At 36.7% G+C, this 17,071-nt stretch overlaps 1 protein-coding gene across 3 annotated transcripts in view; it reads right to left on the bottom strand.

Annotated features, from left to right (window-relative positions):
- Positions 1-17,071, bottom strand: part of SLC16A7 (solute carrier family 16 member 7) — a 174,649-nt gene that overhangs the window by 69,950 nt on the left and 87,628 nt on the right. For 2 of the 3 annotated variants that reach the window (XM_004773282.3, XM_004773283.3), the window contains exons 2-3: positions 10,143-10,271; positions 7,797-8,040 (exon numbers count right to left, since the gene is read on the bottom strand). In XM_004773282.3, coding sequence (XP_004773339.1) covers positions 7,797-8,010 — 214 coding nt within the window. In that variant the 5' untranslated portion in view covers positions 8,011-8,040; positions 10,143-10,271. Of the gene's footprint in view, positions 1-7,796; positions 8,041-10,142; positions 10,272-13,213; positions 13,263-17,071 lie in introns of those variants that run through there. The other variant, XM_045071847.1, reaches the window with a different exon arrangement.

Here is a 17,071-nt window from a genome sequence, read left to right as displayed (position 1 = left end):
AAGCGCCACTCAAGGGGCCAACTCTCTAGTAAATGCAACTGAGTCCTCTAGATAACTACTGAGAATTACATTTCATTAGGCAAATGAGTTTCTAAATACGGAATATCAATTTTGACATATATATATATATAAATAGCTACTTAGTTATAAAGAAACTATCTAAGTGTAAAGTTATCCATGAGGGATTAGTAAAAAAGCAATACATGGCTTTATTTTGGGGAAATCATACATCAGTCTACTTTAAAAAATAATAAAGTAGCAAGCACTGATTGTTTCATCTCTTCACAAACCTTCTCTCTTCTGGGAAGAATGTCATCCTTCTAATTGGGAACTGTGTTTCTCCTGTCCCGAGTATATAGTTCCACTCAGGCTGCCAATCTTAGCCCCTCATTCATCCATCGCCTGCAGGGGCTGATGCAAATTGGGCCAGATCCTAGCCATCTTCCCTAGCATTTGTCAGATTATAATTTAGGGAAGAGGGGCAGTCTCATGTCAAATTTGAGACTGAAATGCTGGTAATCACCTTCCCTCTGTCAGGGGAAGTATACCAAAATAAATAAACAAAGCTACCTCACTGTTAGAAGCAGAGGAGAGAGGAGACAGAGAGACGTGACAGACAGAAGCCAGGGGAACTTGTTGACCTGGAAGGCTCTGGGACCTCTGTGTCACTTCTGATTTGTACTCAGGAACTCTTCTCTTTAGACTCCGGTTTCTGTCATTTGTAACCAAAACACATTTGCATGAATTGTATAATAATGCAACAACGTATTTTAGAGGAATTTAAGTCCAAAATCAGAAAAGATAGTCTTACTAGGCCATCAATTAGTAAGTAGGTTCTTTTTATACATTGGTAAGTGAAACGTTCACTGTCTAAAGAACACATATCAAAAAAAGGACTTAAATAAAGTTTCTTATTTTTTTTCCTGCTGAAAATAAAATTTAGCAATAATCCAATATTATATGAATTATCAGCTCTCTATAGGAACAATATCTCCTGAATAGTTAGGACTAAACATACTCAAGATCTACCCTTCATCCAGGCCTCCTTCCATTCCTGTCTTGGAAGGGACACAGAGACATTTAATCATAGAAAGCTCCACAGACATGATCTGATCTCTACTTCTGTGCCTTGAAGTGCAAATGCCTGCCTCTCACTATTACTCCCATGAAAACTGGCAGTGCTGATTTCCACATTCGGCTCTTTTTTCATTTGAGACACTGAAGTCTTCCTCTTCTCTACCAGAGCTCTGAACCACATACGAACCTCCTCATGTTCTCATGACATGAGTTAAATGAAGACATCCCATAGTCTGTTCTAGTCCATGCTTACAGTTGACATAATTTATATTCTAAGACTTCATGTTTGTATTGATCAGTATAATATAGGTTTTTTCTGTACAACAAACTATAGAAGCTTAATAAAAATTTCCTCCTTAAATTATTCAATCTATACAGTGGGTTAAGGATCGTCCCCTTGCAACCAAGTCATGTGAAACAAGGCTGTTGCCAGGAGAAGAGGAAAAAGGAAGAGGCACCCCAACTGGAACTGTTCTAACCAGGTGACCAGGGATGACATATATCTTTCTACTCTCATTTCATTGGTCAGAACTAATCACTTGGTCTCCATGTGAGTGTAGGGAAGTTGGAAAATACATAGGAGCACATGAATATACAGTAAGCAAAATGATTTCTGCCACCCATACCATATTTTCTAGGAAAACACTAGCAATATCTATGTTCATGGATTTAAAAAAAAAAATCACAGTGTAGTTACAAAAGATGCACAGACTACTTGCTTGCATGGAATGATCCAAGTGAACTTTGAGACTTTATAAAACTAAGGTGAAAACCCTAGCTAGATCTCAGTCACATATCTAGCTAGGGTAGATCTTTTTTTTTTTTTGTGAGTGCTGCTAAGAGAAAGTACTAAATGAATTATTTTTTAGTAGGTCCCTTCATTATGCAAAATATTTAGAACACAAAGCAAAATAATGCAGTTAGCTTAGATTTTAAGAAGAATAGAAAAACACGCATTGTATATTATGACCACCGACCTCCCATGCCTAGAATCTTTTGCTTCTTGGCCTCCAGTAGAAAAAGACTGAGTGGTCTGATGCTTGGCCCCCTAGGTGAAGTATTCCATTATAAAACCATCACCCTTACCTCAGTACAATTGGCAGTCACTACTCACATAAGACAGAAGAGTGTGTTACCATGGAGACAAAGCCAACTCCCCCTCCAGAATGGCTGAGTCTTCCAAGTCATAACAGATATTACCAGAAAAATAACATGAGATACCCACAGAGATTGGCAGCCCCAAATCTGTATTCAATAATTGTGTAGCTAAGCAGGTTCACATTATCTTTTGATAGAGTAACAAAGATAAACACTGTACTAAAAGATAATTCTATATAATCACTGTTTATAAAATAAATCCCTACATCCATCTACATCCATCTAAACAATGTGTAAAGTTTAATTTGTAATGTGTTTTTTACCTCTACTTAGTGCTTTATTAATGGAGTGACCACTGTGTTTGACCTGTTTGCTGAAATTCGCTAGAACTCCAGGAGACCATATGGATGACCAGATGGGTTACTGTAATCTAATGTCATTATTCTAAGGATGAAGTAAGGGATAAACATAATTTGCATTCTTTTCCATCCTTCCTGCATACCTTTTATTAGCTTCATTTTTAATTCAGACATCAGAAGGGAAAGTAATATCTTGCTACCAAGGCTCAGATGCCAACTAATTACTACAAGAAACTCCAGTCCTGACATCACAGGCCAGGCCTCAGAACACACTTCATCTTACCCAGTGACCCCACCATGGTGATTAATAGGTTGAGTGCTAAGCCCTAATGAGTGTGTCAGATCGTAGATGTTCTCTAGGCTAACGTAATTAGCATTATGTTGAACAGAATATTTCAGTTACTTGGTAGACAGCCTCATTAAACATGATACTAAATTCTATGCCTTTTCACCTTATGGTCTTTGAATTTATTTTATAATCATCAACCTAAAAGGCGTCTATAAATAGAGATCTTTCAAATATTACAGGGTAATTTAAATATTTTTAAATCAATTATTGATCTTCTTCTACAACAGCAAATCCTTATGTTGTACATGAAGTGTTTTTCAGGGATGCTTGATGAAATGCAAGTTTCAGGACTCCACCAAGAGAAATTCTGCTAAAAAGGGGTTTGGGAGGAAATCCACAACTATGCATTTTTAACAAGAGACACGTGATTCAGAAACAGGAAGTCTGGGGACCATATCTGAAAAAACACTACCACTTTGGTCATAGGACCACTATCTGTGTCTCAGATTAATTGAAACTATCAGATTTTTTTGTTCTAAATAGTTTTTTTTTAATAATTTTTTAAAGATTTTATTTATGTATTCGTCAGAGAAAGGAGAGAGAGAAAGCGAGCACAGGCAGAGTGGCAGGCAAAGGCAGAGGGAGAAGCAGGCTTCCTGCCAAGCTAGGAGCCTGATGTGGAACTCGATCCCAGGACACTGGGATCATGACCTGAGCCAAAAACAGCCACTTAACCAACTGAGCCACCCTTAAAACAAGGCGTCCCTTGTTCTAAATAGTTATTGTTTCTGAAAAAAATTATAGACATCCACATAAGGGGGACTATTTTCATACTGAGATTACAATTTTCAATGTACCAACTATTTCTTTTTTTTTTAAGATGTTTATTTATTTATTTGACAGAGAGAGATCACAAGTAGGCAGAGCAGCAGGCAGAGAGAGAGAGGGGGAAGCAAGCTCCTCACTGAGCAGAGAGCCTGATGTGGGGCTCAATCCCAGGACCCTGAGATCATGACCTGAGCTGAAGGTAGAGGCTTAACCCACTGAGCCACCCAGATGCCGCTCAACTATTTCTTATTAAAAGATTAAAACCAATTATCAAGAGAAGACACCAATGTTATTTGCAACAAACCATGTAAAGTATGATGAGTTCTCCATTAACCAGTGGATATGGCAGGTAATAAAATTTCTATCCTGCAGGCCTCAGGCCTGGGATTGCTTTTCCACTTTCTAGGGAAAGACCACAGTGTAGCAATCTTCTGCAAATACTGTCTTCTCCATGGCCAGAGACAACAAAGAAAATGTCTCAGTTCTGACAACTAACGATGCTAAGCAATATTCCAGCGACTTAGTGGATCTCACCTAGATATCACCCTCATCAATCACTATGTAAGTATCTTCATGTGTCCAGCATTTGTTTTCTTGAAGCAAGTAGAAAATTCCTACTGATCTTTGGAAAGATTTTTTCATCTATGACCCTAAACATCTTAAGGTATTTCTTTCCTGAATTGATAACTACTTATTTAACCAAACTACATTTTTTTTAAGTAGGTTCCATGCCCAGCATGAAGCCCAACACGGAGCTTGAACTCACGACCGTGAGCCGAGATCAGAGACAAGCCTAATAAACTGAGTCATGCAGGCACCCCCAAACTACCATTTTTTTGATGAGCTTCAAAAGAGTTCTGTTTTGTGCTTTTTATTTATTTGCAAGAAAAGAGAGAGAGAGAGTGAGAACAGAGGGAATGAGCAGAGGGAGAGAGACAAGCAGACTCTGAGCTAAGCATAGAGCCCAACGCAAGGCTCCTTCGTATGACCCTGACACTGTACCTGAGCTGAAATCAAGAGTCAGACACTGAACCAACTGAGCTACCCAGGCACCCTTCTTTGGGGTTTTTTAAAATATGTATAATATATATATACATACATGTATAATATATACACATATATTATTATTATACATAGATGTATAATATGTACATGTATACATATTAAAATAGGAAATAAGGACATGAATAAATTGAAAAATGATTTAATAATAAATACATATTATAGGCATTTACACATTATAATTTGATACTGAGATTTAATGGTTTGAGAAAAGAAATTATATCATTCTTCATTCTAAACCTTTCCATAGATCCAGCCAGGGAGTGGATGCTATCATATGACATTAACAAGTCTATAAATACATCCTACTTTCATTGGATGAAGACTGATAGCTGGGGTATCAGGCTCTGTCTGAGACTTACAGGATGCAATCCTACTCTATTTCTTCCTCTAGGAATCCTGTGTTTTCCAGCAACCCTGGCTCCCATCTTCATGTAGAGCAGCACAAGAATTCTGACCAGCAAAATATGTGCAGAAATGTTGTTTACCCTTTCCAGGCCTGGCCCCCAAAATATCCCACATGATCTTCCATGTTATTTGTGTTCATTTTCTGGCTAGCCAAGAGGAGCAGATTTTGGAAACACCACAAAGTCTCATGTGATGGTACAGCCACCAGATGAAACATTGTTTGAGCAATAAGTAAACTTGTATTCCTTTGAGGTACTGGGACTTCGAGGTTATTTGCTTTAAATTAATAAGGTCAATTAAGACTTGACTTAATGAAAAAGTTATACAAATTTTTCTCTTGCTTATGAGTTAGTCAACTACTTATTCAACATAAAATTATGACTGCATAGGTCAAATTCAGTAGACTTCTATGAATTCACTAGTGGAATCTGTTTCAGTTGTATTTAAAAGGCGGGTAACTACATAACTTAACATTAGCACATTTTGGAGCTCAGGACAGGGTGAATTGTATGTTGTTCTAGTAAAACATTGTTAAATAAACACCTAACCCTTTCCATAAAGGAACAAAACCTGTTACACAGTATCTATTGTTTCTATATCATCAGAAATAACACAGTTAGAATCCTTAAAGCAATGTCCAAAGGAGATACTCAGAATGTGTTTTAGAAGCAGAATTTTTCATTGATACACTCAAACAACATTTTAAAGACACCTTTTAGTAGTGGAACAACAATGCATCCATTTAACCTAACTAAAAAGGGTAAAGGAGACATACTAGATTAATGTAACATTGCCAACATACAGAAAGTAGAAAAACACATCCCAACATGCATGCACGTACACACACACACAGAATCATTGGAGGACCACATTTTCACCATAGAGAGAGAGAGTATACTGTAGATTATTATGTCACTGATAAATGACCTTGGGGGGGATTGCACCTGAATTTGGTCTCTAGAAGCCTGGCTCTATCACTTTCTAGAGGTAAAGAGGAAGATATGAGAAAGGGAGAAGAGCACATGACTCAATATTTTGAGTCTTGATTTCTATCTGCCTCTAATGAGCTGTTTGTCTTGGGAAACTATTTTATGTCTCTATTTCTTCAATTACAGAATAGAGAGAAAATAATACATACATGGTGTTAAGAGGATTAAATTGTCGGACACACAGCAAGTATTTAGAGAGGACTTAGCTGAAAGTAAATACTAATAAATATTGGATATTGTTGCTCTTGGTATATCCCTATCATTATGAGCCGTATTATCCCCAACTGTAAGGTAAGAAATTGTGCTAGATGATTTGTATAATTTCTTCCAATGCTTATATTCTGAGTCTATACCTGTCTCTTAAAGTCAAATATCCATTCGAAAAATGAAAACTCTAAAACCTAAATATTTTACATAATGACTTTAAAAAATGCAGAGACCATCTGGTCTGCTGTTTAGGTTGATTTCAAGAAAATAAAGGATATAATAATGCACTAATAACTCCAATTTTTTAAAAATTCAAAAATGAAAAGGTTCTTTGATTTGTTCTCCCTCATGAATCTTACCCTCATCTAAACATGAAAAATAACAAGATAATTGTCAGGCAACCATTTACATTTAAAAATGTCATATTTATCTGTTGATGGACATGCTTAGCGAAATAAGTCAAGCGGAGAAAGACAACTATCATATGATCTCCCTGATATGAGGAAGTGGTGATGCAACATGGGGGCTTAAGTGGGTAGGAGAAGAATCAATGAAACAAGATGGGATTGGGAGGGAGACTCTTAATCTCACAAAACAAACTGAGGGTAGCTGGGGGGAGGGGGTTTGGGAGAAGGGGGTGGAATTATGGACATTGGGGAGGGTATGTGCTTTGGTGAGTGCTGTGAAGTGTGTAAACCTGGTGATTCACAGACCTGTACCCCTGGGGATAAAAATATATGTTTACAAAAAATTTTAAAAAAAAATGTCATATTTAGAGCTGCCTGGATGGCAGAGGCAGTTAAGTATCCAACTCCTGACTTCAGTTCAGGTTAAGATCTCAGGGTTGTGGGATCAAGCCCCACATTAGGTCTGCAATCAGTCGGGGGTTGGTTAGAGATTTGCCTTTTCCATCCCCCTCAACCTCTCACTCCATTCTCTCTCTCCCTTTCTCCTAAAGTAGGTAAATCTTTTTAAAAAATGTCATTTTTAAAGAGTACTACAGAAATAAGGAATTATTTTGATCACACAAACTGGAATAGAACCAGAATGTACATGATAACACTACATTTCTGCAGCTGCAGGCTTATAGATCGTCAGCAAATGGAATTTCTTTCTCATTAGGAAAAAAGCATTTCTACCAATGGTAACAATGGGAGGAAACATATAGACTTTATTCCATTCTTAAATAGAAAGGTGCCTCCTTCGGAAATTCCATAATTTAGTAAACATTACTTTGTTCAAATAAATCCTCATTCTTTAATAAATACTCTAGTAACATTAAAGAATGAAATGAATAAGTCAAAATGCAGAATCAATAAAATTATTAAAAATTCATTTGGGATTATACTTTTGGTTGGTTTTAAATGACTACAACACAAAAACAGGGCTATAATATACCAAGACATTACATGTAAAGCACTGTGGCACTGAAGCATTGTTTTCTGAATCTGAAATTCCATTTATTCCCAGAAACCTTACCTCCTGCGTACATAACAGCCAGCATAATGGATGATATCCAGGCTATTTCACTGTAAGTAGTGTTGAATATTTGCTGAATTTCTTTGAAGAACACTGTGACAGCTTTGGGGAATGCATATGAAAATCCAATGGAGATAAAAGATGCTCCAACCACTACCCAGCCCCAGCCTCCATCAGGAGGTGGGTATAGGGGGGGACCGACTGGTGGTGGCATTTCTGCTCCTCTATTCGAGATTCAAGTCACCTATTTAAAAAAGATGAAATAACAGTTTAAACCTTATTTCCATTTTCAGATATTACTCTTGATAGTCACCAAAATATTTTAAAGTTATAAGTATATAATTTCTCATGAATATTTTTTAACTCTTATACTCAGAAAATTAACCAAAAAATGGAATGAGGTATGTAATTTTGTTATAGGCTAAAAACTGATAGCATTTAATTTGTTTATGGAAATAAAAACTACTCAAAAATTACTTAAATAATTCAGATCTGTACTGAAGTACCAACCCAAAAATAAAAGCTATCTCTATCCAAATTCTAAGCATAATAAAAATGGAGCTGTCATCACTTAAAAACAGAATACTTTCTTAATCCAAAATATTTAAGATTTTCTTTACAAAGGTTAAAAAGGACCACGTATTGAATCTTATAGATTTTAAATAACTAAATAGTAGATTTTTTAGTTATTAGAAATATTAGATTATTAGAAATAATTTATAATTTTTCTACTTTTAATAATTGAGAATACTTAAAAGTAGTTCAGCATGGACCTATTTTCTAGACCCATAGCACTAGAAGTTTTATGGTTTTAATGAATTAATTTTACTGCACTTCTCAAAATGGTGCTACTTATTATTTAATGAATGATGTATTTTATGCATTTTTCATAGCAATAAGAGTCTTCCAAACACATAGATGGTGTGTCATCATTTGTTAAAAGAAAGGACTTCCTCTTTGAATATACCTAAGAACACAACTGCTAGCTTTATGGCATAAGAGCATGCATTCTCCTGAGGAAGCAAGGATCACATATAGCTTCACACAACTGAAATTAAATTAAAAACATCTTGGTTCCCTAACATCAATGTTTCTTTGTGCAGTAATGCTGTTTGCTTAGCTTTTAGCTGTAACTGCCAGCATTTTTCAGTATCTTCTTCCTACTACTCTCATTTTACTTGTGAATATGTTTCAACTGAAAAAAAAATTTTTTCTATTGGTAAAATAATGCTGGAAGTAAGTTAATAAAATCTAATTTTGCCACATGTTTTCAGAAAACACACCAAAAAACTAAACATATATCTATGAAAACAGAGACAGGTTTAATTTTTGTTTACTGTCAGATTATATCAAGGATATTTTCAGTGACCTTCTATATGCACTTTTTAGATTTTGAATGAAAATATTCTCTACATTAAACTTTTCTAATTTGTCCATAGTTATAGGACAACAGTCCATAATTAAGGACTTGGCTTTCAGAAATTCATAGGGGAAAAATGATAAAAATGAAATTTAAAATAAGTAGAGAAGTTCTCTGCAATTTTCCTGTTTCCATAAAAGAACATCTCTTTCATTATCAATTCATGACTTTAAACTACCATAGCTTTTATCACATCTGCTATTGTAAACACTTAGAAATACAACTGGATGATTTGCTTCTCAGTCACTTCAACCAAAATTTTTCTAAATAATCTTAAATACATTATTTAAATATCATATCAATATGAAGATTGAAAGGTACTAATATTCAAATCTTGTTATGAATATGAACACTGAAATTTACTAATGAGATAGGTTGATGTTGGGATTTCTATTGTGTGGACAGGCATTTGTGTTCATAGTTCAAAACCGGAGGGTCTTAAAAAATATTATGTGATTGAGCTTTTTTTTTTCGCCTTAATCCTCCTCTTTTTTTATATGGTTTTTTCACCAGTTTATTTCTATATGTGGTATTTTGCATCTGTTTCCAGCATATTGACCTTAAGTATAACTGCATAGTCCAGGTTGAGAGTCATTATTCATGCCTTTTCACTTCCCTATCTCCTAGCTATTTAGTTTTTTCCATATAAATTGATATCTTATGATCTCCTAGCTAAAATAATTATAGAGTGGAGTCTAACCAATTAACCCTTAAAAAATTTCACTTCCAAGATTACCACCTGTTCATTATTAAACAACTCTTGGTTTGATCAGTAGTCAAGATCCAATTCATACACATTCACTGGTGTGATGTTATTCTCCTGTGCACTACTCTGTAATATTTTCCACAACTAATACCTGTGGTGTCTCTTTCTTTTTATTTGTGGAAATAATCAAGAAAAGCAGGAATTAAAAGTGTAATTTTACCTGTTGATAGATGCCAACTTGAACAGATATTTTTGGATTATCTGTGGAATTTTAAGTCCAGTCACTGTTCCTTGAAGTGATATGTGAAGGCAATGTAAAGGGAGAGAGGTAGAGCAGACTCTGGATTATCTAAAGGAAAAAACAAAAAAAACAAAGGTTACATGTATAATTGAGTTCCATAAGCCCCATTAGAGCCACTAGCTTTAATTTATCCCAGGATATTGTGACCATGTTTTAATAATTAGCAAAATTTCTTTGTCAATCCACTGATAGAACTGTAATGTATGATCAAAATGATCAAATATATGCATGAGAAAAGAACTGTATGCACAAAATGAAGAAATAGGTTTTTAAAAAGTAAATAACAGGGGGCCTGGGTGGCTCAGTAGGTTAAAGCCCCTGCCTTCGGCTCAGGTCGCGATCCCAGGGTCCTGGGATCAAGCCCCACATCGGGCTCTCTGCTCAAAAGGGAGCCTTCTTCCTCCTCTCTCTCTCTGTCTGCCTCTCTGCCTGCTTGTGATATCTGTCTGTCAAATAAATAAATAAAATCTTTTAAAAAAAAAGTAAATAACATTAGATTGCACATCTATTATTATGAGAAGGAAATTTATTTATTTATTGGCATTCATTAGCTGTCCCTCAAATAATTTCCTACACTCATTTAAATAATTTACAATTCAGTTAAAGAAACTATCCATTGACAATGGAAACAGAAAGTTCAAAAGAGAATTATTAGAACTATTATCAAACAAACTGAGGGTTTGGGGGCTGTGTTGGGGGAGCGGGGTAGCCAGGTGATGGGTATTAAGGAGGGCATGGTTTGTCATGAGAACTGGATGTTACATGAAAATAATGAATCACTGAACATACATCAAAAATTAGTGATATACTGTATGGTGGCTAACTTAATAATAATTTTAAAAGAAATATTGTCAATAATATGTCTCACAATGAGACAGACTGGTTATGAAAAGGACTAAAAGCATTTTAGGGATCTTCTGATTTAGAATTAAAACTTCCTAATCAGATCTGGGTGATAGATATATTCAAATTCCCAGATATATCAAATACATTCATTTCAACTTAAATCTTGTGCTGAATACATAGAAGCTAGTACTTAGTGTTTGTTTAGGGTGGACATTCCTTTGCCCAGATTAAAGCTGGAAAAAAGTCAACTCTGAACTAAATAACCAGTTCCCTGCTTTGCATGTAGGGCCATGTATCCTAAAGTGTTGAAAAAAGCAATGCAGTCACTAGGCTAACTGAGATTCAAACGAAAGGATGAGGAGAGGCTGTGATCTATTTGCCAAGTCAGTGAGAAACTGAGAGTCGGGACTAGAATGATAGGGAATTATAAAGTCATGAATAAAATCTGAGAAATGGGTAAGACTGAAATTAAAGGTTTTTTAAAAGATTTATTTATTTTAGAAAGAGAGAGAGAGAAAGAGAGAAACATGAGTGGGGAGAGGGGCCCAGGGAGAAAGGATCTCAAGCAGACTCCCTGCTGAGTGTGGAACCCCACCCAAGTTTCCATCCCAGGACCCTGCGGCCATGACCTCAGCTGAAACCAATATTCATACACTTAACCAACTGAGCCACCACAGGCATTCCTGAAATTAAAATTTTAACTAATGCTCAAATTAAAGAGTTTATGCTAAATGGGTCTCCTAGGTCTGGGGTTATAGCGGTGAGGAGAAACATCTGTTGTGGTCTTACCAGGAGCCCTGGTAGCCTTCTTAAGCCAGGTAATTCAGGGATGGCAGCCCGATCCTACTACTTATAACCAGCTCATCCAAATGCAGAAAACCTTTTTATGTTTTGAGGAAATAAATTTCCTGTCAGTTTCCGCTGGCAGAGAGAGCTGCCCTGAGTTCAGGGCAAAGCCTCAGAGGAAAGCCTGAGGCATTTCTGAAAATTGGGCTCTGACCTTCCAGTCTATACTTAATTATCATCATGCTTTATAGAGGTCAGCATAGAGGCCATGATAAGAGATCCTGACAAGTCCACATTCTAAATGCCCTCCAACATTTCTACAAACCTTTCATAGTGCTTTAACCTGACTATTTACTTACAGAAAGACCAACCCATATCCATGGCTTTTTTCCAAAAAATGGCCCCAAATCCTAGAAGTTATAACTTCCTGCGTGGTAGTTACATTAATCTATTTTACATCCCTTTCTCTACATCTATTAAGCTATCGTATTTTAATACATGTTTATGCAAATATACTCATATGGCCCATATATTGGTCTTCAGTTTTAAAAATGAAAAGCTGTGTTTTGGAATTGTGTGTCCTACTGAAAAAACAGTAGAAGATCAACAGTCCTTAAGAATATGGGAAAGTTCTCCTTTAATTTGGGAAAGCAACTGTTTTGGAGATTGCTTCCTAAAGTCCAAGGAGGCATAAAGTTTATTGGCCCCTACAAAAGCTGTGTTAATTACTACAGCTAGAAGCTGGACTATGCTCTCAGCTAATTTGGTTTCTTGACAGTTTGCATATATGCAACTTGTTTCATGGTAACTTTTACTTATAACAGGATGCACACACACAAAAAAACAATGCTTAACTGTTTTTCCAAAGATTCAATTAATTATAATAATCCCATGAATGAAGATGAAGTGATGTTTTTAATCATATTTAGAGAAGAGGGCATAAAGAATCAGAGGTGCAAAGTGATTTTTCCAAAGTGTAATGTCCAGTAAGTGATTAAATTGGTACTGTGACAGTATTTTTGTTAGGCCCATTGTTACTGACTCCACTTTAACCCAGCACCTTAGAGGCTGCTCTTTCTGCTTACAAATATACTCCTTCAGTTTTATTTCCAACGGTGAATTTCCCAATTTCATATACTTGTCCACGGTAATTCAAATATTCGTCGTCTGAAATTCTGAACCTCAACTATCCCTCAAAGTCTTTATAAATTCATAATTATTTCAGCTTATTTACATCTACGCTGTCTATAATTTTTTTGAGTATATGGACTACAATATATCACTGTCATTGACAAAAGGGTGACTTAATGACTTCTGAAAACATTTGTCTATTTCAAGTGTTTTTAAGAAAAACTTACATGGTGGGATGTGGTAAAGCCCCAAACCTTGCCTTGTCTTCTAGAAATCAATATGGGTTGATTAAACTAAGGAGAGGAAGATGTAGCAGAAAGAAATAATAAAACTATTAGTGATGATCAATGGTTAGACTCTAGTGCTATATTTAAGGTCTTTTCTCATTTAGTTGTACAGAATATCAGATTTCCTTTATAGACTTTGTGAATAATTATTTCTTCAACTACCCAAATCTAAATCAGGATGAATCAATTTTATGAACCCTTATCAATAGTCAAAACTATCCAGAAGTTTATATTTCAAAATATAGTCCAAAAATAGTGCACTCAGCAAACTAAGTCCCAAATTAAATCAATGAATGTTAGGAAACTATTGACTTCGTTGTAAATGAATCTAGGTAGCCTAGAGATAAAGCATGACTTGTTCTTCACATCCTACCTATAAAGTGGCTGGGTGTTCGCCTAAAGGAATTACTATGTTCCTTGAAGAATAATGAACTAGTCTTTATGCTTTTTGTTTCCTTTTTCTTATACAAAAGGATAAAGTCATGTCAAATTAATATACAATGTTCCAGTTTAGATGACAACCCACCAAATTTTTTAACAGGAATTAAACTGAACCAAATCTCTTTTCCAACAGGTAATTGAATTAAAATTGGAATCTAATCCTGAGAGGTTATTTTATTCTTCCTGATGGACCATGTTTTAAATCCTATAGACTGATTTACTTTGACAACTAGACAAGAGACATATCAATAGTGCATAGCCCACAAAATGTCAGTAACACGAAACCTATTTTTAGATGTGAACTACTGCTGTAGTTAAAAGGACTCTGAGAATGCTAATTGATAATAAAGGTCAAACTAACTAAAGATGTTTTTATAATGGGCAAATTAAAAAAGTAATGTAAGTCAGCACATATTTATAAGGAATAGGAAATGGACATCTCACACCAAACAATTCCTGATTTCTAGTACTATATTTTAAAGAAGTGTGTAAAAGCAGTTGTTGTGGGCTGAATAGGGGCCCTGGAAATGATATGTCCATGTCCTAATCCCTAGAACTGCAATATATCTTACATGGTCCCAGAAACTGAGTGCTCCCTCAAAATTCGTACCTTGATAACTAATCCCCAGTTGCGAGGTATTTGAAGGGAGGGCCTTTAGGAGGCATTTAAGTCAGCAGGGTGAAGCCCTCATGAATGGAATTAGTGCCGTTATAACGAGGCCCCAGGGAGTCCCTTACTCCCTCTGCCAGTGAAGACACAGTGAAAAATGGCCGTCTGTGGGGACGCCTGGGGGGCTGAGTCAGTTAAGCCTCTGCCTTCAACTCAGATCATGATCCCAGAGTCCTGGGATAAGCCCTGCATTAGGGTTCCTGCTCAGCGGGGAGCCTGCTCCTCCTTCTACCTGCCACTCTGCCAGCTTGTGGTCTCTTTCTCTCTGACAAATAATAAACAAAATCTTTTTTAAGAATTAAAGAAAAAAACTACAAACCCACATTAAAAAAAGAAAAGAAGAGAAGAGAAGAAAAGGAAAGAAGAGACCTCGAATAGCCAAAGGGATATTGAAAAAGAAAGCCAAAGTTGGTGGCATCACAATTCCAGTCTTCAAGCTCTATTACAAAGCTGTCATCATCAAGACAGCATGGTACTGGCACAAAAACAGACACATAGATCAATGGAACAGAATAGAAAGCCCAGAAATAGACCCTCAACTCTATGGTCAACTAATCTTCAACAAAGCAGGAAAGAATGTCCAATGGAAAAAGACAGCCTCTTCAATAAATGGTGCTGGGAAAATTGGACAGCCACATGCAGAAAAATGAAATTGGACCATTTCCTTACACCACACACAAAAATAGACTCAAAATGGATGAAGGACCTCAATGTGCGAAAGGAATCCATCAAAATCCTTGAGGAGAACACAGGCAGCAACCTCTTCGAACTCAGCCGCAGCAACATCTTCCTAGGAACAACGCCAAAGGCAAGGGAAGCAAGGGCAAAAATGAACTATTGGGATTTCATCAAGATCAAAAGCTTTTGCACAGCAAAGGAAACAGTTAACAAAATCAAAAGACAACTGACAGAATGGGAGAAGATATTTGCAAACGACATATCAGATAAAGGACTAGTATCCAGAATCTATAAAGAACTTAGCAAACTCAACACCCAAAGAACAAATAATCCAATCAAGAAATGGGCAGAGCACATGAACAGACATTTCTGCAAAGAAGACATCCAGATGGCCAACAGACACATGAAAAAATGCTCCATATCACTCAGCATCAGGGAAATACAAATCAAAACCACAATGAGATATCACCTCACACCAGTCAGAATGGCTAAAATCAACAAGTCAGGAAATGACAGATGCTGGAGAGGATGCAGAGAAAGGGGAACCCTCCTACACTGTTGGTGGGAATGCAAGCTGGTGCAGCCACTCTGGAAAACAGCATGGAGGTTCCTCAAAATGTTGAAAATAGAACTGCCCTATGACCCAGCAATTGCATTACTGGGTATTTACCCTAAAGATACAAACGTAGTGATCCAAAGGGGCATGTGCACCCGAATGTTTATAGCAGCAATGTCCACAATAGCCAAACTATGGAAAGAATCTAGATGTCCATAAACAGATGAATGGATCAAGAAGATGTGGTATATATACACAATGGAATACTATGCAGCCATCAAAAGAAATGAAATCTTGCCATTTGCGACAACATGGATGGAACTAGAGCGTATCATGCTTAGCGAAATAAGTCAAGCAGAGAAAGACAACTATCATATGATCTCCCTGATATGAGGAAGTGGTGATGCAACATGGGGGCTTAAGTGGGTAGGAGAAGAATAAATGAAAGAAGATGGGATTGGGAGGGAGACAAACCATAAGTGACTCTTAATCCCACAAAATAAACTGAGGGTTGCTGGGGGGAGGGGGTTTGGGAGAAGGCGGTGGGATTATGGACATTGGGGAGGGTATGTGCTTTGGTGAGTGCTGTGAAGTGTGTAAACCTGGTGATTCACAGACCTGTACCCCTGGGGATAAAAATATATGTTTATAAAAAATAAAAAATTAAAAAAAAAAAAAAGAAAGAAAAAGAAAGAAGAGGAGGCGAGGAGAGGAGGGGGGAGGCGAGGCGAGGCTGGCTATGAACTAGGAAAGGGCCCCTGCCAAACACTGAGTCCGCTGGCACTCTGATCTTAGACTTAGCCTCCAGAACTCTGAGAAATAAATTTCTGTTATTTATAAGCCACCAAGTCTGTGGTATATGTTTCAGCAGCCCTAACAGACTAAGATAAAAATTGGTAGTTGGAAGGGGATGTTGTCATAACAAACACCTAAAAATGTGACAGTGGCTTTGGAATTGGGTAGTGGGTAGAAGAAGCTGGACCAGGTTTGAGATGCATGTGAGAAAAAGGCATTATTATAAAAGGATTATTAAGGTTGATTCTGGTGGCAGCCAATTAAGAGGAGACTTAAAAAAGCCTGAGTCTTCTTCAAGAATACCAAAGTTAATCCTGAATAGCATGTTTATAGAAATATGGAGGGTAAAGGCCACTCGGCTGAGATCTGACGGAAACCAGGCATGTATTATTGGACAGTGAGAGAAAGGCAGTCCCTAGCTCCCTAAAGGGGCTAAGAACTTGGCTGAACTGTGTTCATCTTCTACCCTGGGGAAAGGGCTGTCCCAAGAATCCTGAGAGTATTCTCGCTAACTGTGAGAGCTGCGAATATGAGACCATAGCCCAGTGGGGCCAGAAAGGCAGAGCATCCAATGAGAGAAGATTCTTCTTTTTTTTTTTTTTTAGATTTTTTCTTTTTTTTATTGTTTATTTGACACAGAGAGAGAGAGATCACAAGC

Source organism: Mustela putorius, unplaced genomic scaffold (assembly GCF_011764305.1).
Source record: "Mustela putorius furo isolate JIRA1106 unplaced genomic scaffold, ASM1176430v1.1 tig00003988_pilon_pilon_pilon, whole genome shotgun sequence".
Taxonomy (NCBI): Eukaryota; Metazoa; Chordata; class Mammalia; order Carnivora; family Mustelidae; genus Mustela; species Mustela putorius.
Note: the sequence above shows the minus strand (reverse complement) of the source record. Positions and strands in the feature narration are given on the sequence as shown.